Raw genomic sequence first — 22399 nt, forward strand, 5'->3', positions numbered from 1 at the left:
ACATGAGTCGCATTGAATCGCCATGTGTTTGTCGGTGCTGCGAGCTCTGGGAAAAACACGTCTAAACACGCTCGGTATGGGACTTTGCTCCCATTTAGCTGACTCATGCCCTAAATGTCTCAACAAGGTCGCCTCTCATTTTTTGAAACTTCAATGAGTACAGGTCCAACCTACACAACCTCTCCTCATAAGAAAATCCCTCCCTACCCGGGATCAACCTTGTGAACCTTCTCTGCACTGCTCCCAAAACCCATATGTTGTTGCCTAGATACGGGACCTAAACTGTTCACAGTATTCCAGGTGTGATCTAACTAGTGTTCGATTCCGGCTTGGGTCATTGTCTGTGCGGAGTCTGCACGTCCTCCCCGTGTCTGCGTGGGTTTCCTCCGGGTGCTCCGGTTTCCTCCCACAGTCCAAAGATGTGCGGGTTAGGTGAATTGGCCAATGATAAATTGCCCTTAATGTCCAAATTGCCCTTGGTGTTGGGTGGAGGTGTTGAGTTTGGGTAGGGTGCTCTTTCCAAGAGCTGGTGCAGACTCGGCCGAATGGCCTCCTTCTGCACTGTAAATTCAATGATAATCTATGATTAATCTAGGACAAAGGTTCGGCACAACATCGTGGGCCGAAGGGCCTGTTCTGTGCTGTATTTTCTATGTTCTATGTTCTAGTGTCTTGTATAGTTTTAGCAGAACTTGCCTATTTTTATACTCCACTCCCTTTGAAATAAAGGCCAACATTCCATTCGCCTTCCCTGTAGCCTGGTGAACTTGCGTGCTCGCTTTTTGTGATTTATGCACGAGGATCCCAAATCCCCAAATCCCTGTACTGCAGCTTTCTGCCATCTCTCTCCATTGAAATAATATTCAGCTCATTTATTCTTCCTACCAAAGTGCATCACTTCACATTTTCCTTCATTATATTCTATCCTCACGACTTGCCTTCCCACCTTTTCTTATGATAGGGTAGGTTCCAGCCTTATCATAAAGTTCAACAACCTTTGATCTTAAGCGCTGTTACTATTTCCTTGCAGACAGAAGGTTCTGGTAATGGAATTTTGCTGAATGTGAAACATTGCGAGTGGCGAAGGTGTAGGTTGGTAATTAGACTGTGGATCCTTGATTGGTCTGTGGCTTGGAATGACGTATCTTGGGCTCTATTCATTTTTCCGTCAGTCTGGAGCCTTCTATTTACCAGATTCTCCATGCTGGCCTTCTCCTGCTTTTCTACTTTTTACATCGTCGCCTTATTCTGCTTTGTAACATCATCATTTTTGTCATTTAATCACTCCAGCCTCTCTATCCTTTTTCTATTTTATCTGTTGCCTCCTCTCTGTCACAGGAAGTCGGTTCATTTCGAACATCTTCCAGGTGAAAGGTCAGTGAGTTGAAATATTAACCTCAATTTCTCGTGGGTGGAATAAAAAATTCTGATGCAGTTAATTAAAAGAAAGTGAATGATTCAAAAGATGTAAAATTACTCAGTCTCCCATTTTAAAATGTATGTTACTGACCTTTGGAAAAGTTTTGACAGACACTGAAATGTATCTCATCTCATGGCGAGAGGTACGCATCCTTATTCGTTTAAAATATGATTGTAAAAATTTGGGGCGCGATTCTCCGCTCCCGCGACTAAGTGCCCACGCCGTTGTGAATGCCGTCGAGGTTCACGACGGCGCGAAACGGCCCCGATCGCGACCGATTCAGGGCCCGAAAATGGGCTAGGATCGGGGCCGCGAGAAACCCGGGGGGGGGGGGCGTGTCGCGAAAGCAGCATCGTCAGCACGCGCCGGGCATTGGCGCCGCGTAAATGACACGGCCGGCGCCGCGTAACTGGCGTCACCCGCGCATGCGTGGTTGCAGTCCTCCCAGAGGCCGCCTCGCAAGAAGATGTAGGATGGACCTTGCAGGGTGCGGAGGAAAGGAGGTCCTCCTTCAGAGAGGCTGGCCCGCCGATCGGTGGGCACCGATCGCGGGCCAGACCCCATTTGAGGCCCCCCCCAGTGCAGGAAACCCCTTCCCCCCCCCCCCCCACAGGCCGTTCCCCCCCCAGCATTCCTGTGCTGTTCCCGCCGGCAGCGACCAGGTGTGGACGGCGCCGGTGGGAACCTGTCGTATTGGGCAGGCCGCTCGGCCCGTCCGGTCCGGAGGATAGCGGGAATAGCAGAGAATCGCCATTTTGGGTGTCTCGGGCGATTCACCGGACTGCGCCGCGCAGAACGCAATAGTGCCGATCTCGCCGCTTGGGTGAATCGCAACCCAACCCCGTACTGCAGCTTTCTGCCATCTCTCTCCATTGAAATAATATTCAGCTCATTTATTCTTCCTACCAAAGTGCATCACACTTCACATTTTCCTTCATTATATTCTATCCTCACCACTTGCCTTCCCACCTTTTCCTATGGTAGGGTAGGTTCCAGCCTTACCATAGAGTTCAACAAGCTTTGATCTTAAGCATGGCCAAACCACCTAACCTGCACGCCTTTGGACTGTGGGAGGAAACCGGAGCTCCCGGAGGAAACCCATGCAGACATGGGGAGAACGTGCAGACTCCGCTCAGACAGTGTCCCAAGCCGGGAATCGAACCTGGGACCCTGGAGCTGTGAAGCAACAGTGCTAACCACTGTGCTACTGTGCCCCCTACTTATTGTGGCTGATCTGGGTGGCTTCAATTCCACAGATCCTTAAAAGTAGCAGCAGGTGGTAAAGAAAGCATATGGCATGCTTGCCTTATCGGACGGGGCATCGAATATAAAAGCTCACAAATTTTGTCACAATTATATAGAACGTTGGGTAGGCCACATTTGGAATACTGTGTCCAATTCTGGTCACCGCACGACCAGAAGAACGTGGAGGCTTTGGAGAGAGTACAGAAAACGTTTACCAGGATGTTGCCTCGTGTGGAGGGTATTAGCTATGAGGAGAGATTGAATAAACTGGGATTGTTTCTCCCGAGAGAGACGGAGGCTGAGGGGCGACCTGATCGAAGTTTATAAAATTATTAGGGGTATAGATAGAGTGAACAGTTTGGGAGCTTTTTCCCAGGGCGGAAATGACAATTACAAGGGGGCACAAGTTCAAGGTGAGGGGGGAAAGGGTCAGGGGAGATGTGCGGGGGGGAGTTTTATTACGCAGTGGGTGGTGGCTTGGAATGCACGGCCCAGTGAGGTGGTTGCGGCGGATACGTTAGTGACGTGTAAGACTTATCTGGATAGACACATGGGGCAGGATTCTTTGCCCCCCGCCCCCCGCCGGCTGCCGAATTCTCCGGCGCTGGGGTTTTGGCGGGGGAGGAAATCGTGCCGCACCGCGTCAGTCGCTGGCAGTGGCCCCCCCGGTGTTTCTCCAGCCCGTGATGGGCCGAGCGGCTGCTTGTTTTCGGCCCGACCCGCCGGCGTGACTCAAACCAGGTCTGTACTGGCGGGACCTGGCTCTGCGGGCGGCCTGTGGGGTCCTCGGGGGGGATCTGGCCCCCGGGGGTGCCCCCACGGTGGCCTGGCCCACGATCGGGGCCCCACCGATCCGCAGGCGTGCCTGTGCCGTGGGGGCCTGTGCTGTGCCGGCCGCTGTAACGGTCCGCAATGGCCGGCGCGGAGACGAACCGCCCCAGCGCAGGGATCACGTCAGCACACGCTGGCGCTCCCGCGCATGCGCCAACTCGCGTTGGCCGGCGCAGCCCTTCGCCGCCGGTTGGCACACCGCCAAACACTCCGCCGCCGGCCTAGCCCCGGAAGGTGTGGAGGATTCCGCACCTTCCCGGCGGCCCGACGCCGGAGTGGTTCATGTCATTCCTTGGCGCTGGTGTGGGCCCCCCCCCGCCGGATAGCGGAGAATCCCGGCCAAGAACAGGCGGGTATAGGATACAGGCGGTTGGTCTAGATAGGACATGTGGCTGCACAGGCTTGGAGGGCCGAAAGGCCCCTGTTACCGCGCTGTATTGCTCTTTGCTCTTTGTTCCCACCCCACTCTCCCCCCGCTCTACCCCCCGCTCTCCCCCCGCTCTCCCCCCGCTCTCCCCCCCCGCTCTCCCCCCGCTCTCCCCACCCCACTCTCCCCCCGCTCTCCCCCCCGCTCTCCCCCCGCTCTCCCCCCCCGCTCTCCCCCCCCGCTCTCCCCGCCCACTATCCCCCCCCGCTCTCCCCCCCGCTCTCCCCCCGCTCTCCCCCCCGTGCTCCCCCCGACTCTCCATTCTCCCCCATACCCCTTCATTTCCTGAGACACCAAAAGTCAGTCTATCTCAGCCGTAAATATATTCAGCGATAAAGCACCCACAACCCTCCAACGTGGCAAATTCCAAAGATTCATAACCCTTTAAGTGAAGAACTTTCTCCTCACAGACTGTTCCCACGCACACACCCCAGCCCCCCCAACAACCCTCCGTCCACACTCAGCCAATTTCGCTCTTCCAAATATAAAAGCAGTCTCTGATCAAAGCACCCAGCACACCCTCGGAGGACCGGGCACACCCTCGGAGGACCGGGCACACCCTCGGAGGACCCAGCACACCCTCGGAGGACCGGGCACACCCCCGGAGGACCGGGCACACCCTCGGAGGACCGGGCACACCCTCGGAGGACCGGGCACACCCTCGGAGGACCGGGCACAACCTCGGAGGACCCGGCACACCCTCGGAGAAACGGGCACACTCTCGGAGGACCGGGCCACACCCTCGGAGGACCGGGCACACTCTCGGAGGACCCGGCTCACCCTCGGAGGACCCGGCACACCCTCGGAGGACCGGCACACCCTCGGAGGTCTGGGCATACCCTCGGAGGACCGGGCACACCCTCGGAGGACCGGGCACACCCTCGGAGGACCCGGCACACCCTCAGAGAAACGGGCACACTCTCGGAGGACCGGGCACACCCTCGGAGGACCGGGCACACTCTCGGAGGACCCGGCTCACCCTCGGAGGACCGGGCACACTCTCGGAGGACTGGGCACACCCTCGGAGGGCCGGGCACACCCTCGGAGGACCCGGCACACCATCGGAGGACCCGGCACACCCTCGGAGGACCCGGCACACTCTCGGAGGACCCGGCTCACCCTCAGAGGACCCGGCACACTCTTGGAGGACCGGGCACACCCTCGGAGGACCGGGCACACCCTCGGAGGACCGGGCACACTCTTGGAGAACCCGGCATGCCCTCGGAGGACCGGGCACACCCTCGGAGGACCGGGCACACTCTTGGAGGACCGGGCATACCCTCGGAGGACCGGGCACACCCTCGGAGGACCGGGCACACCCTCGGAGGACCGGGCACACCCTCGGAGGACCGGGCACACCCTCGGAGGACCGGGCACACTCTTGGAGAACCCGGCATGCCCTCGGAGGACCGGGCACACTCTTGGAGGACCGGGCATACCCTCGGAGGACCGGGCACACCTTCGGAGGACCTGGGACACCCTCAGAGGACCGGGCACACTCTTGGAGAACCCGGCATGCCCTCGGAGGACCGGGCACACCCTCGGAGGACCGGGCACACTCTTGGAGGACCGGGCATACCCTCGGAGGACCGGGCACACCTTCGGAGGACCGGGGACACCCTCGGAGGACCGGGCACACTCTTGGAGGACCGGCACACCCTCGGAAGACCCGGCTCACCCTCGGAGGACCCGGCACACCCTCAGGGGGCCGGGCACACCCTCGGAGGACCGGGCACACCCTCAGAGGCCCGGGCACACTCTTGGAGGACCCGGCATACCCTCGGAGGACCGGGCACACCCTCGGAGGACCCGGCACACCCTCAGAGGACCGGGCACACCCTCGGAGGACCCGGCACACCCTCGGAGGACCCGGCACACCCTCGGAGGACCCGGCTCACCCTCGGAGGACCCGGCACACCCTCGGAGGACCGGGCACACCCTCGGAGGACCGGGCACACCCTCGGAGGACCGGGCACACCCTCGGAGGACCGGGCACACTCTTGGAGGACCCAGCACACTGTCGGCCTTGCTGTCGGGTTGCTCCGTCAGTCACTGACCATTCAAAACCACCTGGCTGACCTTGGGCTTTCCTTCCACTCTCTCGCCGTCCCCCATATCCCTTCATTCCCAGAGAATTCAGAAATCTGTCCATCCCAGCCTTAAATTCAAATGGCACTTTGTAAGACATTTCAAAATGAACATTGAACACCCTCAGGTCAGTAACATTCGACTGAATCAGAATAATTGCCAACTTTAGGCCGTGAACAACTAAAATGCAATCTTTGCTTCCAGGTGAAGGATTCCTTTAGTGTCCGTTACCTCGAGATGGGTGTGGATATAAATGATGGGCGGAATTCCCTGTTCCAGCGGCCAATGGAGAATCCACGGGTGCATCACGACGGGGAAATCGGCGCGAACCCCTCACCAATTCCGGTACTGGTGAGGGGCTAACACCGGCAACATGGGAATCAACGCGGATTGCGCGGAAACCGGCTGGAGAATTGCCGGGTCCCGGTCCGCGCATGCGCAGGGCTCACGGCTTGCTGCGGTCCGCCAGAAAACATAGCGCCGGCCATGCTGGATCCTAACCCGCCAACCGCGACCCCACAGCCCACCCCCTGGCCACCCCCAATCCCCCGCCCCACTAACCCTAGCAGAAGCCCCCCATGGCCAGCGACATAGATCGCGGATGAGTGTGGCAGCGCTGAATACAGTCTGCAGCCAGCATGCCGGCTTCCTGATTGCTGGGACCACACGTGGGCCACGCCATCGGGAACTCTGCCCATCGGGGGCGGAACATCGCGGGTGGGCCAGCTGATGATGCGCCAACAGCCTTGCGACTGCGCGCAGCGAGCGTCCCTATGACACCAGTTTGGAGGGGGAGGAGCATCGCGGACCTTGTCGAACTGACACCTGCCCCGATTCCGCCGTTGGAATCCATTCTCCGCGCTATCACCGATCCCGATTTCAGCGTCGGGCTACAGGTAATCCAGCCCAATTTCTTTAATTAAAATTTTTTAAAAAATACATTTAGAGTACCCAATTTAGCACAGAATTTACAGTGCAGAAGGAGGCCATTCGGCCCATCGGGTCTGCACCGGCTCTTGGAAAGAGCACCCTACCCAAGGTCAACACCTCCACCCTATCCCCATAACCCAGTAACCCCACCCAACACGAAGGGCAATTTTCGACACAAAGTGCAATTTATCATGGCCAATCCACCTAACCTGCACATCTTTGGACTGTGGGAGGAAACCGGAGCACCCGGAGGAAACCCACGCAGAGACGGGGAGGATGTGCAGACTCCGCACAGACAGTGACCCAAGCCGGATTCGAACCTGAGACCCCGGATCTGTGAAGCAATTGTGCTATCCTACCGTGCAATCCATCTACCCTGCACATCTTTGGGTTGTGGGGGTAAAACTAAGAGCCGGGATCGAACCTGGGACATCGGCGCCGTGAGGCAACCGTGCTAACCACTGCGCCACCGTGCTGCCCTGCCCTATTTCTTTAATAACAATCATTAACTCTGTGACTGAGCTTCAGTTGAAAATTCTCTGGAAAGTTGAACCAAATATTATTGAAATGCAGGGATGATTTGCTGTTTTCAAACTGATGGAACTCGTACAAAAAACAAAATGCTCTGGATGCTGAAGTGTGAAAGAAAGAGAGAAGATGAGGGAGACACTCAGCAAGTCTGACAGCGATCTCCCCACCCTCCCAGCTGACTGAATACCGCCCGCCCCCACCACTACGGGGAGAGGAGCCCACCACTCCACAGGCTCACCACACTCTGGGTGAAGAAATGTCTCCATGGGCGGGATTCTCTGATCCTGAGGCTAAGTGTTGACGGCATCGTAAACGCCAACTCGTTTCCCGACAGCGTCCACATGGCCTCAGGAGCAGCGATTCTGACCCCTACAGGGGGCCAGCACGGCACTAGTGCGGTCCATGCCGCTCCAGCTGTCGCTGATCGCAGCCGTGCCGACCGCGCCGGCGCCAATTCTCTGCTCTCTGGTGAATCGGCAGATCGGCGTCGGGCAGCGTGGCACGATTCGCGCCGGTTGCGGCGATTCTCCGGCCCGGCCCCGGGGTGAGAGACTCCCACCCCTTATCTCTGTCCGAAATGGTTTACCCTGAATCCTCCGGCTGTGACCCTGGTTCTGGACACACCCATCATCGGGAACATCTTCCCTGCATCAACCCTGTCTAGTCCTGTGAGAATTTTATACGTCTCTATGAGATCCCCCCTCATTCTTCTGAACTCCAGCGAGAACAATGCCAACCTAGTCAATCTCTCCCCATATGAGTCCTGCCATCCCTGGAACCAGTCTGGTAAACCTTCGCTGCTCTCCCTCGAGAGCAAGAACATCCTTCCTCAGAGAAGGAGACCAAAACTGCCCACAATACTCCAGGTGTGGCCTCACCAAGGCCCTGTACAATTGCAGCAACACATCCCTGCCCCTGTACTCAAAACCTCTCGCAATGAAGGCCAACATACCATTAGCCTTCTTTACCGCCTGCTGCACCTGCATGCTTACCTTCAGCGACTGGTGCACAAGGACACCCAGGTCCCGCTGCACACTCCCCTCTCCCAATTTACAACCATTCAGGTAGTAATCTTCCTGTTTTTGCTTCCAAAGTGAATTCATGATGCAATGGGAGCAGTTGCTGTACACGGGGACCCCGCTGTACATGGGGGTCCTGCTGTACATGGGAGCAGTTGCTGTACACGGGAGCATTCGCTGTATTCGGGCACGGGGGCCCTGCTGTACACGGGGGCCCTGCTATAATTATAATGTTGTTGCAGGGAGCAGACATTCTTCTCAGTAAAACCAGTTGTCAAGGTAAAGAGAGGGGATTGTTCACATTCGCTTTATGGGGCAGGGGGAGCAATCTGTGCCCCTGAAGAGTAATGTGGACCATTATTGCACACTCATATGGCTATTACACTGCCTCAGACCCTCCCCCCCGCCCCCCACCCCCCGATCCCAGGGGCTAACAGTTTGCTAACAAGTGCAAGTCAGCTGAGCACACATACATTAATCAGGCCCAGCTCTCTGATTGGACCGTGTTCCCTGCCGCAAGTTTAGGATTTATAGGAGCAGTAAAATTCAGAAGTAGGCCACAGTGGGTCCAGTCTGCACCAGTCTGTTGAAAAGATATCAGGCACGATTTAGCTAAAAAGCCCAGCGTCCGTAATCTGACAGCATTCTGTGTATATCCAGCCCCCCGCGGGGAACGTCCCGCCGAGGTCACACTTAGCCGCATAGCCGGTGAGCGAGCCCTCCTCAGTGCAGGAAGAGATCGGAGCACCGTTTTAAAATCTCGACCCCCCCCTCCCCGCCCCCTCCCACTCCCGACGCAGCCCCTGGATCCCCCAACACCCCAACTCATCTGTTGGTGGGTCCCCAAGCACCCCTCCCGCCCCCCCCCACCCCCCCGCACCTCAGCACATGCCGGTAGGGTATCCCCGGCCCGATCCCCAGCAGGTAATAGCGCCAGGCTGCAGACTGGCAGTGCCCCCGACAGCCTGCCACTGCCAGGGTACCAGTCTGCCAGTAGCCAACCACCTTGGGTTCCGATTACCTGGGAGACGACCCCCCCTCGAGTGCCGTTCTGCCTGGTCCTGTTTGTGGGGACTAGTGCTCAACAATGCCCGGCTGGGGTCTTCTGGGCGAGGCTGGGTGGACATTAGACCTAGCAGCAGTGTAGCTAAGTGAGCTTGTAAACTCTTTTAGCGATGAGAGTCTGGGCCCTGCTCATTGTCTGTGGGATCCAGATCTCGCGAGACAGAAAGACCATCAGGGATACCGGGAGAGAGCTCTCTTGGGACCTACTGGCCACGTCCCATCCCGCTTCCAGGGAGACCATCGAGTACCTTCCACTCCCACCTCATTCCCATAATCTTTGCAATACTTTCTCGTTCCTGTTCTATTTTGAAAGTTGGAGTCACAGAGTCAGAGGTTCCAGCACAGAACAGGCCCTTCGGCCCATCGCCTCTACGCCGGTCAAAAACAACCACCTAACTATTCTAACCCCATTTCCCAGCACTTGGCTCAGAGCCGTGTCTGTCCTGGCAACGCAAGTGCCCATCGAAATACTGTTTAAATGTTAGGAGGGTCTCTGCCTCCACCCCCCTTTCAGGCAGCGAGTTCCAGACTCCCACCCCCCTCTGGGGGAAAGGGTTTTCCTCACATTCCCTCTAAACCTCCTGCCCCTCACCTTAAATCTCAGCCCCCTGGTCATTGATCCCTCCACCAAGGGGAAAAGTTTCTTCCTGTCTACTCTAACTGTGTCCCTCATAATTTTATACATCTCAATCCTGTCCCCCTCAGTCTCCTCTGCTCCAAGGAAAACAACCCCAGTGTATCCAATCTCTCTTCATAACTAAAACTCTCCAGCCCAGGCAACATCCTGGTAAATCTCCTCTGCCCCCTTTCCAGTGCTATCACATCCCTCCTGTAATGTGGGTTCTGGAACTGCGCACAATACTCTAGCTGTGGCCTGACCAACATTTTATACAGTTCCTGCATAACCTCCCTGCTCTGAAACTCTATGCATCGGCTAATAAAGGCAAGTATACCACAGGCCTTCTTAATCACTGTATCCACCTGCTCTGCTACTTAAGGGACGGGTGTACATACACACCAAGCTCCCTCTGATCCTCGGGGCTTCCCAGGGTCCTGCCGTTTATCCTGTATCCCCCTCGCCTTGTTTGTCCTGCCCAAGTGCATCACCTCATACTTTTCCGGATTGAATTCCATTTGCCACTGACCAGCCCATCTGACCAGCCCGTCTACATCCTCCTGTAATCGAAGGCTCTCCTTCTCACTATTCACCACCCCAACAATTTTTGTATCATCCGCAAACTTACTGACTTACTCGTCCAGTCATATCTAAATCATTTAAATAAGCCACAAACAGCTATTTAATTGAATCTATATCCCCATCCTACTGAATCTATATCCCCCATCCTATTGAATCTATATCCCCCATCCTATTGAATCTATATCCCCCATCCTATTGAATCTATATCCCCCATTCTATTGAATCTATATCCCCCATCCTATTGAATCTATATCCCCCATCCTATTGAATCTATATACCCCATTCTATTGAATCTATTTCCCCCATCCTATTGAATCTATATCCCCATCCTATTGAATCTATATCCCCCATCCTATTGAATCTATATACCCCATCCTATTGAATCTATATCCCATGTCCTATTGAATCTATATCCTCCATCCTATTGAATTTATATCCCCCATCCTATTGAATCTATATTCCCCATCCTATTGAATCTATATCCTCCCTCCTATTGAATTTATATCCCACATCCTATTGAATCTATATACCCATCCTATTGAATCTATATACCCCATCCTATTGAATCTATATCCCCATCCTATTGAATCTATATCCCCATCCTATTCAGTAGAGCATTCAAAATACTAACTGCTCAGTGCATGAAGAAAGCTTTTCTTTGTGCTATACCAGGTAATATTTGCCAGTCAGCTTAACGCTGTTCCCTTTGATTAATGCCCACTCAGCCACTGGAAACACTTTCTCCTTATTTACCATCTAAACCCATCAAGATTTTAAACACCTTCTGTCAAATTTCCTCTTGGCATTCCCAGCTCAAAGGAGAACAATTCCAGTTTCTTTAATCTGTTATATTTTGTCAAAGAACTGTGAGGAAGTTAGAATTCCTCCTCACCATCCCCCACTCTCACCTCCCATCTATCAATAAGGTTTTTTTTCAAAGCGTGAACAATATTTTTCACTTTCTGAAAAATCAATGAATTGTGACACTGATTTACTTCAATTCATTTCTTCATTTTTACTCGAGCCTCTCCCAATGCACGGTTTTGTATTCAATAAAGACGGCCACATTTTCCTGTGACATTCTTGGTGATGAAATAAGCACTTTCATGAACAGCCTGACTGTTGAGCATTTGAATAATACTAATTTAACATTTTAACTGTAGTATTTACCAATGAAAAGGTTAGATGCATTGATTATATCAGACTCAAATTGCTGTGATCAGCGCTACGTGTCACAGCCTCCGACCCTGACAGATACTGGAATTATCAAGGCTTTTCTTTGCTGTGCTCTGTACCTATGACATAAATCACCTTTCTATCTGCTATTATTCATGCATAAAGATGGGGATTTGAATTCCCAATAAACAATTCTAACATTGAATATAATTTTTATTAACAATTATTGTTTTATTCTGTCGCTACACCAAATAAATTATATCCATATAAATATTATTCTGGGTGTCAACAGTTTAAAATTATTTTAAGTGTCAATGTATTCATTTCAATATGTGAACCACCAACTCGAATAGTAGAAAAATATGGTAATAATAAACAGAAATTTAAATCATGGTGCTTGCACAGATTATTATATATTAAGAGTATATCGGTTTGGCTTCAAACAGTTAATGATGTTTTTTAACTTTAGAAATTGGAGAGTTCACATTTTGAAATTATATAAGAGAAGATGTTTTGGTTTACAAGGAAGCAGTGACCTTATAGCCCCTGACCTCCAACTTCATTGTCTTTCCAATGAGACATTCAGTAAATTAATTAGCATAAGGTCAAAATAAGGTGATTGATTTTTCCCCAATGTTTTGCAAATCATGTCTCAAATTAATAATTTTTAATTTAAATACAGTGTACATTGGGGAAAATATATTAGATTGAAATTGACAAAATATGATTAGATACCATTTATTTAATGTAACATGTACTGAGACCATTACATATATAAATGTGAGTTTCTTGTTCAAAGATAAGGGTGTATAATTTATTTTACTGTTTCTTTAACTATATTTGATAAAACTGTTATTTAAATGAATGTCAAAACATCAATACAATGTAAAGTATGAAGGTTATTTCCTGAGGCAGATTTAAACATGCACTCACCTGGTAATCCTAAGCACAGGAGAAGACTGTAGTAGATAACACGTACATATCCTAAACCACATCCGAACCGCTCTCCATCATGGGAGGGTAGAGTACTGTCGCTGGTGAAAATGTGATTGTGCTCCATGGACTTTTCTTGTGGCTGGTTTAGGCTACAGAAGAACAATCACAATGAGTACCGACACCTTCACTGAGGTTCTGTATCCAGTCTGAACCTCTGTCCTTCAATTCATGTTTATCCCTGGATTCTTCCACCTGCTGCTAAGCCAGCATCATTAGGAGAAAGTGCAATGCTTTAACTGCTTCACTCTTAGGGGAACTGTACTGAAGTGTCATTAAAGTAGGTAAATTAATACATTAAAATTTGATGATGTATAGTCACCTCTATTGGTTGCATTTCTGAAGAGTATAATTCATGCAGAGCAAAGCAATACCTCATTCTAACTGGTTTTCTGTTTACTAAGCTGCAGAGTACAGTCTTTGGAATACAGCTTGAGGGTTAGAAACAGTTCACCCTTTCCCTTTGCAGCTACCAATGTGTTAATGCAAAACACTTACCTTAAGGCAGAGGAGGGAGCATCAAATGTTGACGTTATCAGAAAATAACCATTTTGCCTTAAAACAAATGAAATCAGATAAATCCTTCTGAGGATTGTGAGGGTTATTATGGGTTGCCTACAGACAACAGTAGAGTTCTATCAAGTGTCATTCTCAGCGTGTCTTGCCTGGCCACGTGATAAATGGTTTGAGAATGGTGAGTATGAAAGATTAGAATGACGTACTGGAGAAGCACATTGCAGCCAGGGATAACTAACTATATGTGTGTTCCTCACAAATTCTAAAGCCTGAAACCTTTAAATCCTAAGGAATAGTAACAGTATTTTTCTGGCCTGAAATTACATACAGCACAGGGATAACAACAAATTATCAAAGTGGATTGAATTGGGTCAAAGTACTATTTTTTGAAAGAAGCACTTTTGGTCCTGTCCCTTTAGAAATAATGTTATTTAAGTTGAAGAAACAGTAGTATCCTTCTGTCGTTGGAACCTCAAATGTTTAACAGGGGGCACGGTGGCACAGTGGTTAGAACAGTTGCTTCACAGCTCCAGTGTTCCAGGTTCGATTCCTGGCTTGGTTCACTGTCTGTGTGGAGTTTGCACTTTCTCCCCGTTGATGTGTTGGGTGCTCTGGATCCGTGGAACACATACAGGCCACCAACACTTAAAATAGTGCAACACTATTTTATTAAGTCAGAAACTGCTGAACATACTTTCACTGTAGGTTAACACGATATTAGATTGAACTAAATACCTTTGCCTTGTCCTAACCAGTCTATGCACTCAGCACATGGTGAGGATCTGTGCTGCAGGCTGTGAGCTCTGTCCTACTAGGAGGCTGCAGCTCGAATGAGCGGGAACTCTGGTGCCCTCTGTCTATATAGTGTGTGTGCTGTAACTGGTGATTGGCTGCGGTGTTGTGTGTGTTGATTGGTCCCACTGTGTGTCCATCAGTGTGTGTGTATCTGCACCATCATATACTGGTGTATATTATGACATCCCCCCTTTTATAAAAGAATGTATATGTGTGGCAATAAATAGTGCATGGTGAGAATGTTCCTAACTACGTGTGGGGTGCGAAGACATATTTACAGGATTATGTACATGAGAACTAAGCTATTTACATGGGAAGGTGCCTGGTGCAGAGAAGCAGTATGCAACAAGAATAATTAGATGAACACTATATACAAACCAGGGAAACGATCAAATAAAGCAACAAAACAATTCAGAAAGTCTATAAGTCTGAAAGGTTCATAAATTAAGTCTCTGAGGTGGGCGACGAATTCTGGTTGACCACCTCAAGGGTGGGTCGAGAGCCGCTGGTTCAGGAGTGGGCTGGACTGCGTCAGAGTCAGGGGGGTGCAGAGTGACAGGGATTTCTGCATAGTCCATGGCAGGGTCAACAGAAGGGTGAGGCGACAGTGGAGGATCACGTAGCAAGCGTGGAACGAGACGAAGGGCGCGTCGATTGCGGTGCAGAATGGAGCCATCCGGTAGACAAACGGACCGCATTGTCATCCCGCATAGCATGCGCCAGCTCGTCCCGGAACAACTACACGAGGGCCACCTTGGCATGGAAAAGTGCCTCCAAGAGTTGGTAACGTCACCATCGACCAAGGTGGCCATTGACCTGTTCCACGCGCTGGGTAGAGACTATGTCCTGATCGTGGACTACTTTTCGAATTACCCAGAGGTGATACGGTTGCACGACCTCACCTCGTCTGCAGTCATTCGTGCCTGTAAAGAAACCTTTGCTCGACACGGCATCCCGCTCACGGTGATGTCGGACAATGGCCCCTGCTTCGCAAGCCAGGAATGGTCCAACTTTGCCAGGAGGTACAACTTTGTGCATGTGACATCCAGTCCCCTGTACCCCCAATCCAACGGCAAAGCGGAGAAGGGGGTACATATAGTCAAACAGCTCCTCTGCAAGGCTGCCGATGATGGGTCCGATTTCTACCTCGCCCTGCTGGCCTACCACTGGTCTGACGGCAGCCCAGTTGCTCATGGGTCGTACCCTGAGGATGACGGTGCCGTCCATTCATGTCCCAGACCTCGACCACGTTCCGGTCCTTCGCCGGATGCAGCTGTCTCGTGCACAGCACAAGGCGGCTCATGACTCCTGTGCAGCTGATCTCCCTGCTCTGGCTCCAGATGACAACGTCCGCATCCATCTTCCGGATGGTGGCTGGTCTGCAACCGCTGTTGCCTTTCGGCAGGTGGCCCTCTGCTCTCATGGGGCTGCAGGGTCTCACGTGGTTGGGCTGGCTGGAAGCGCTGACAAGTGGGGTAGTTGAGCACTGTGTTAGCTATGTCCTCATCAATGCCAGGCCAGTACACTGCCTCTCGGGCCCGTCGGAGGCACTTCTCCACGCCAAGGTGGCCCTCGTGTAGTTGTTCCAGGACCCGCTGGCACATGCTATGCGGGATGACAATGCGGTCCAGTTTTAGAAGAACCCTGTCTACTACCGCCAGATCATCTCTGACATTATAGAACTGAGGACATTGGCCCTTGAGCCACCTGTCCGTTAGGTGGCGCATGACACCCTGTAGCAAGGGGTCAGCCGCTGACTCGCGGTGAATTTGGACGAGGCGTTCATCCGAGGCAGGTAGATTGGAGGCCGCGAATGCCACATGGGCGTCAACCTGGCAGACAAATCCCGCTGGGTCACACGGAGTGTTGACGGCCCTGGAGAGAGCGTCAGCAATGATGAGGTCTTTGTCTGGGGTGTATACCAGCTGCCAGCTGGAAGTAATATCGCCAGAGCTTGAGAAGAATATGCTGGAGGCGAGGCGTCATGTCGTTCGTCTTTCTGTATTAAATTGACCAGCGGGAGATGGTCGGTCTCAACGGTGAATTGAGGAAATCCGTAGACATAATCGTGAAACTTAACCACACCGGTCAGAAGGCCCAGGCACTCCTTTTCTATCTGCGCGTAGCACTGCTCCGTGGGGGTCATCGCACATGACGCATATGCAATGGGGGCACATGATGAGGCCTCATCACGTTGAAGGAGCACTGCCCCAATGCCGGATTGACTGGCATCGTTCGAAATTTTGGTCTCCTTTGCTGGATCAAAGAAAGCTAAGACTGGGGCTGTGGTCAGTTTTGTCTTGAGTTCCCTCCATTCGCGCTCGTGGGCAGGGAGCCATTGGAAGTCTGTCGTCTTCCTGACCAGGTTCCTGAGAGCCGTGGTATGAGAGGCGAGGTTAGGGATAAATTTCCCTAAAAAATTGACCATGCCCAGAAATCGGAGGACCGCCTTCTTGTCCTCTGGTGTTTTCATAGCTGTGATAGCAGCTACCTTGTCCCCATTCGGCTGCACACCCAATTGGGAGATGTGGTCCCCGAGGAACTTGAGTTCTGTCTGACCGAAAGAGCATTTGGCCCTGTTGAGGCGGAGGCCCTGCGCATGTATGCGTCTGAATACGCGCTGGAGGCGACTAACATGCTCCTGCGGGGTGGTGGACCAAATGATTATATCATCGACATAGATGCGAACACCTTCAATGCCTTCCATCATTTGTTCCATAATCCTATGGAACACTTCTGAAGCAGATATGATCCCAAACGGCATCCTGTTGTAACAATATCTGCCAAAGGGGGTGTTAAACGTGCAGAGTTTCCTGCTGGATTTATCGAGCTGGATTTGCCAGAATCCTTTTGAGGCGTCGAGTTTGGTGAAGAGCTTGGCGCGAGCCATCTCACATGTGATCTCTTCGCGCTTGGGAATTGGATAGTGCTCCCTCATGATATTGCGATTTAGATTCTTGGGATCAATACAGATTCTCAATTCGGCGGAAGGCTTTTTTACACAGACCGTGGAACTGACTCAGTCGGTCGGTTCCGTGACTTTGGAAATCACTCCTTGGTACTGGAGGTCCTGCAGCTGCTGCATGAGGCAGTCCTTAAGGGGTGCTGGGACCCTGCGAGGTGAGTGCACCACAGGCGTGGCATTCGGTTTTAATAAAATCTTGTAGGTATACGGGAGCGTGCCCGTGCCCTCGAAGACGTCGTGGTACTGGTCGATGGTGACGTCGAGCTGCGCCCTGAAGCTGGTGTCCTGAAAGGCAGACATGTCAGCAGGAGAGAGTGAACTCTCTGAACTAGGTTCAACAGCTTGCATGCCTGTGCGCCAAGCAGGGAGGATTTCGAGGAGCCCACGATTTCAAAGGGAAGGATGGCTTTGCGTGACCTGTGCGTAACTTCAAGTTGACACGAGCCGCTGGCATCAATGGCATTGCCATTATAATCTAATAGCTGGCAGGCTGATGGGAGGATGGCTGGTTTGACAGAAAGGCTTTGGAGGTCAGACCGCGCAATGAGATTGGCGGAGGCACCAGTGTCCGGGCGGAATCGTATTTAGGACCGGTTGACCGTAAGGGTGGCACACCACTCATCGTCGGGATCGATGCTGTATACCGATAGAGGCTGGTGGCGTCATTCTCCGACCCCCCAGCGGGTCGGAGAATGGCCGTTGGCCGCCGTGAATTCTGCCCCCGCCGCCCGCCGAAGTCTCCGAAGGGAGAAAAGTCGGCGGGGCGTCAATAGCACCGCACACCTCGGAGAATGGCACGGGTGGGCGCAAGGCAATCGATTTTGGGCCTGCCGATATTCTCCCATCCGGATGGGCCGAAGTCCCGTCGACGCGATGACCGGTCACGTCGACTTAAATCAAACCTCCTTTTCATCGGCGTCAACCTGTGCTCCAGGTTCACGCCGACCAGCGTGGAGGTGAGTGACGGCCTGGGGGGTTGGCCGCTGGACAGGTGATGGGTGTCCGTGCCGGGGAGGAGGATGGGGTGTCCGTGCCGGGGAGGGGGATGGGGGGGGTCCGTGCCGGGGAGGGGGATGGGGGGACGGGGTCCGTGCCGGGGAGGAGGATGGGGTCCGTACCGGGGAGGGGGATGGGGAGACGGGGTCTGTGCCGGGGAGGAGGATGGGGTCCGTGCCGGGGAGGAGGATGGGGGGGTCCGTGCCGGGGAGGGGGGATGGGGGGGTCCGTGCCAGGGAGGGGGGATGGGGGGTCCGTGCCGGGGAGGGGGATGGGGGGGTCCGTGCCGGGGAGGGGGGTGCGAGGGCAAGTGAGTTGGTCCACCTGGCCAGGTGCCAGTCTCCAACAGTTGGACCCATGCGGTCCATGCCACCTGGCTGGGGGGAGGAGGGGGTATAGGCAATGATGACATGTCATCGTTCCCCCCCCCCCCCCCAACCAGGCCGTCATGTTTTCCAATCAGCCAGCGATGTTGGCCGCCGTGGCGTTAGCCGCTAATGTCTATGTTGCCCTGGATGAGGAGGAGGAGGAGGAGGATGAGCGTGCCAGAGAGGCGGCGCAGGCTGCCGCAGAGGGGCAGGCGGCAGCCGCCCAGGCTGGAGGGACACCTGACTGACAGGACGAGGAGGGGGAGGAGGACGTCGCGGCCCCACGGCAACGGAGGCACCTGAGGGCGCCCCGTGTGTACCGGCCCCGGCAGTCATACCAGGACCTCACGGACCGGGAATGCAGGAGGAGACTCCGGATGAGGCAGGAAACCGTGGCACACATCTGCCACCTGCTGGCATACCTGTCACCACGTGGCACTGGTGGGGGACACCCTCTCCCCGTGTCCGTCAAGGTTACCGTGGCCCTGAACTTTTATGCAACGGGGTCATTCCAGGCACCGAGTGGGGACCTATCCGGCATATCGCAGACATCGGTGCATTGGTGCATCCGGGCAGTGACAGATGCCCTATATGTCATGGCGCACCGCTACATCCGGGTCAGCCAAGATGCCCGGGCCGTGGGCATCTCTGCCGTGGCCGGGTTCCCCGTGGTCCAGGGCGCGATCGATGGGATGCACGTCGCCGTGCGGCCACCTGCAGATAACAGGGCCGTGTTCACCAATAGGAAGGGGACCTATTCGATGAACATACAGGTGGTCTGCGACCACCGCATGATGATCCTGCACGTCTGCGCCCGTTACCCGGGCAGTGTACATGACTCATACGTGTTGTCACGGTCATCCATCCCCGGCATGTACGAGGGACGCCATCCCCGGCTGAGGGCCTGGTTGCTGGGCGACAGGGGCTACCCATTGCGATCGTGGCTGATGACGCCTATACGGAGGCCATGCAATGAGGCGGAGAACCGCTACAATGATGCCCATGTAGCGACAAGGGAAGTGATAGGGAGGTGCTTTGGCGTGCTGAAGATGCGTTTCAGGTGCCTGGACCTCTCTGGGGGCGCCCTCCAGTATCGGTCAGATAGGGTCGGCCGCATCATTGTGGTGTGCTGCGTCCTGCACAACATAGCCCATCAGAGGGGCGATGTGCCGCAGGCAGAGGAGGGCGGAGTGGAGGAGCAGCAGGAAGAGGCACAGTCCTCCCCAGATGAGTGGGATGGGGGTAATGGTCAGGGCAGCGGGGTAGACACAGGCGGGTGGCTGTCCACCGTTACCGGCTGGCCCAGCAGGCACGGGACAGGCTGATAGACGCCCGCTTCACTGACTAGATGGGCGTGGGAATCGGGTAGTATGGCCACAGACCGCACACCATGGCAACAGCCGACCACCCACACCCCCCACCCATCCACCCACCCAGCACCCTCACCCCCCTCCCCAACCCCACCCACCCCACCCGCATGCACACCACCCCCCCATTGCCGATCCACCTGCGGCACAACGGGCCGGGCTCACACAGTTGCGGGTGGACGCGTGTCTATTGCAGGCCATGGAGGATGATGACAACCCACTCTGCAATGAGCTCCTGGCTCCACATCGTTGGACTATGTCTGACCCATGGCCACAGTACCACCATCCACCCGGACCATCCCTGCATGCGGCTGTGACACTGCAGTGCACGGTCCCGTCCTCTGCCCTGGGTTGTTGATGGCGGCCCAGGGGGAAGGGGGCAGACTCACCTGGGGCTGAGGTAAGACCACCCCTCACACACACACTTGTGCTCAACGTACATGACACCCCCGCACACTTTGGACAGAGCACAAAGGCAGCTTCTGTAGGTGTAACATTGACTTTAATAACCAAAGGAGTTCATGCACGTGCCCTCGCCCCTAAAACTCATCTGTGCCCTGCACCCGTGCCAACTTACTCAGTGTCTAATTGTTTGGCCTTACAGGCCCTTTGACTACGTCTACGTGGTTCCCCAGACGGTACAGCAGAATTGGAGGTGGACTCCTGTGATTCCTGCCCTCTGACACGGAATCCCTTTGGCGGCCGTTTCCTGGGGCGTCCTGGCCTAGATGGGCCAGGCTGCGGCCCGGGCGACTGGGATGGCGAGCTGCCAGCCTGTCCTGCCCGTTGCCCACCCGATGCACCTGGGACGGAAGGGGGGGGGGGGAGTCCGAGGTGTCGTGGTGCACCGGGACCTCCCCTACAGGGGGACCCGGGACGGACCACAGCACCTCCTCCTCCCTCGGGGTGCCCGATGGCCCCCAGGCCTCTACATGGGTGGGGGATGCGAACGGACTGGCCATCCAACGCCCCCCGACATCTGGCGCTGCCAGTCCTGGAGGCCCGTGCTGGTATCGACAGGGGTCTGCAGGTTTGCAGCCATGGAGCCCAGGGGGTTGGCAAACCCTGTCTGTGACAGTGCGACGCCAGCTCGCACATGGCCAATGGCGCCGATGCCCTCAGCGATGGCCTGCTGAGACTGGGCCATGGCCTGCTGAGACTGGGCTATGGCCTGCAGAGACTGGGCCATGGCCTGCTGAGACTGGGCCATGGCCTGCAGAGACTGGGCCATGGCCTGCAGAGACTGGGCTATGGCCTGCTGAGACTGGGCCATGGCCTGCTGAGACTGGGCCATGGCCTGCAGAGACTGGGCTATGGCCTGCTGAGACTGGGCCATGGCCTGCTGAGACTGGGCCATGGCCTGCAGAGACTGGGCCATGGCCTGCTGAGACTGGGCTATGGCCTGCTGAGACTGGGCTATGGCCTGCTGAGACTGGGCCATGGCCTGCAGAGACTGGGCCATGGCCTGCTGAGACTGGGCCATGGCCTGCAGAGACTGGGCCCTGGCGTTGAGCGCCTCTGCCATCTGGCGCTGGCACTGGCTCATGGCCTCCTGTGAGAGGGCAGCCATTTCCTGGGCCACAGACGCCACCTGCACGGAAAGCCCCAGGCCTCGCAAACCGTTCCCCATGTCTGACACCGTCGCACCCATTGCCTCCACCGCGGACGCCACCCGTGCGGTGTCAGCCTGAGTGGCACGCATGACCGGCACCACTCCCAGCTCCTGGACGCGGGTGGACTCCTCCACCTGCGACTGCAGCCGCCGCAAGCCGGCCGTCACCCTCTTCGCTCGTCTCCGGGTCGGTGGTTGCATCGGATCTATGGGTGGGTGTGGAAACTCCAGGAACCCGGGATCCATCTGGGCGGCAGATGTTCGCTTGGGCTGGGCTGCCCTCCGACCGCCCGGCCCCTCTGCTGCTCCTACCTCCACCTGCTGTACCGAGACGGCTGTGTTGTGCGCACCAGTGAGTGTACCAGACGCCTCATCACTAAAGTGCCCAACCGTGGTGAGTGTTTCTGCGATGGTGGAGGGTGTTGGTGACAGCAGTGGCGTTGTGTCGTACTCTTCGTCCCACTCTGAGTCCATGGCACTTTGGGGTGGGGGTTCGTCTCCACCCATCCACTCTGAGTCACTGTCCGGTATTTCGTCTTCCCGGGTAGGGGTGTCCTGGGTAGTGCTGTCCCGGGTAGTGGTGTCCCGGGTAGTGGTGTCCAGGGTAGTGGTGTCCCGGGTAGTGCTGTCCCAGGTAGGGGTGTCCTGGGTAGTGGTGACCCGGGTAGTGGTGTCCCGGGTAGTGGTGTCCAGGGTAGTGGTGTCCTGGCTCGGATGTGATGGGGGCCTGTGGCTGCCCCTCTCGTCGCTGGGTGGCACACGCCTGCGTCGTCGCATCCGCTCGTGACAGGGGCGTCGTCTCCCTGTTGCTCCAGGTCTCTCTGTCTCCAGTGGTCTCCAAGGGACATCCTGCGGGC

At 54.7% G+C, this 22399-nt stretch overlaps 1 protein-coding gene across 2 annotated transcripts in view; it reads right to left on the reverse strand.

The window, feature by feature from the left end:
* gpr139 (G protein-coupled receptor 139) overlaps positions 1–13566 on the reverse strand; it is a 118087-nt gene extending 104521 nt beyond the window's left edge. Inside the window, exons 1-2 of one of the 2 annotated variants that reach the window (XM_072481894.1) lie at positions 13422–13566; positions 12864–13015 (exon numbers count right to left, since the gene is read on the reverse strand). In XM_072481894.1, the coding sequence (XP_072337995.1) occupies positions 12864–12990 (127 nt within the window). In that variant the 5' untranslated portion in view covers positions 12991–13015; positions 13422–13566. Of the gene's footprint in view, positions 1–12863; positions 13160–13421 lie in introns of those variants that run through there. The other variant, XM_072481895.1, reaches the window with a different exon arrangement.
* Between the last annotated feature and the right edge of the window lie 8833 nt (positions 13567–22399).

Source organism: Scyliorhinus torazame, chromosome 17, assembly GCF_047496885.1.
Source record: "Scyliorhinus torazame isolate Kashiwa2021f chromosome 17, sScyTor2.1, whole genome shotgun sequence".
NCBI lineage: Eukaryota > Metazoa > Chordata > Chondrichthyes > Carcharhiniformes > Scyliorhinidae > Scyliorhinus > Scyliorhinus torazame.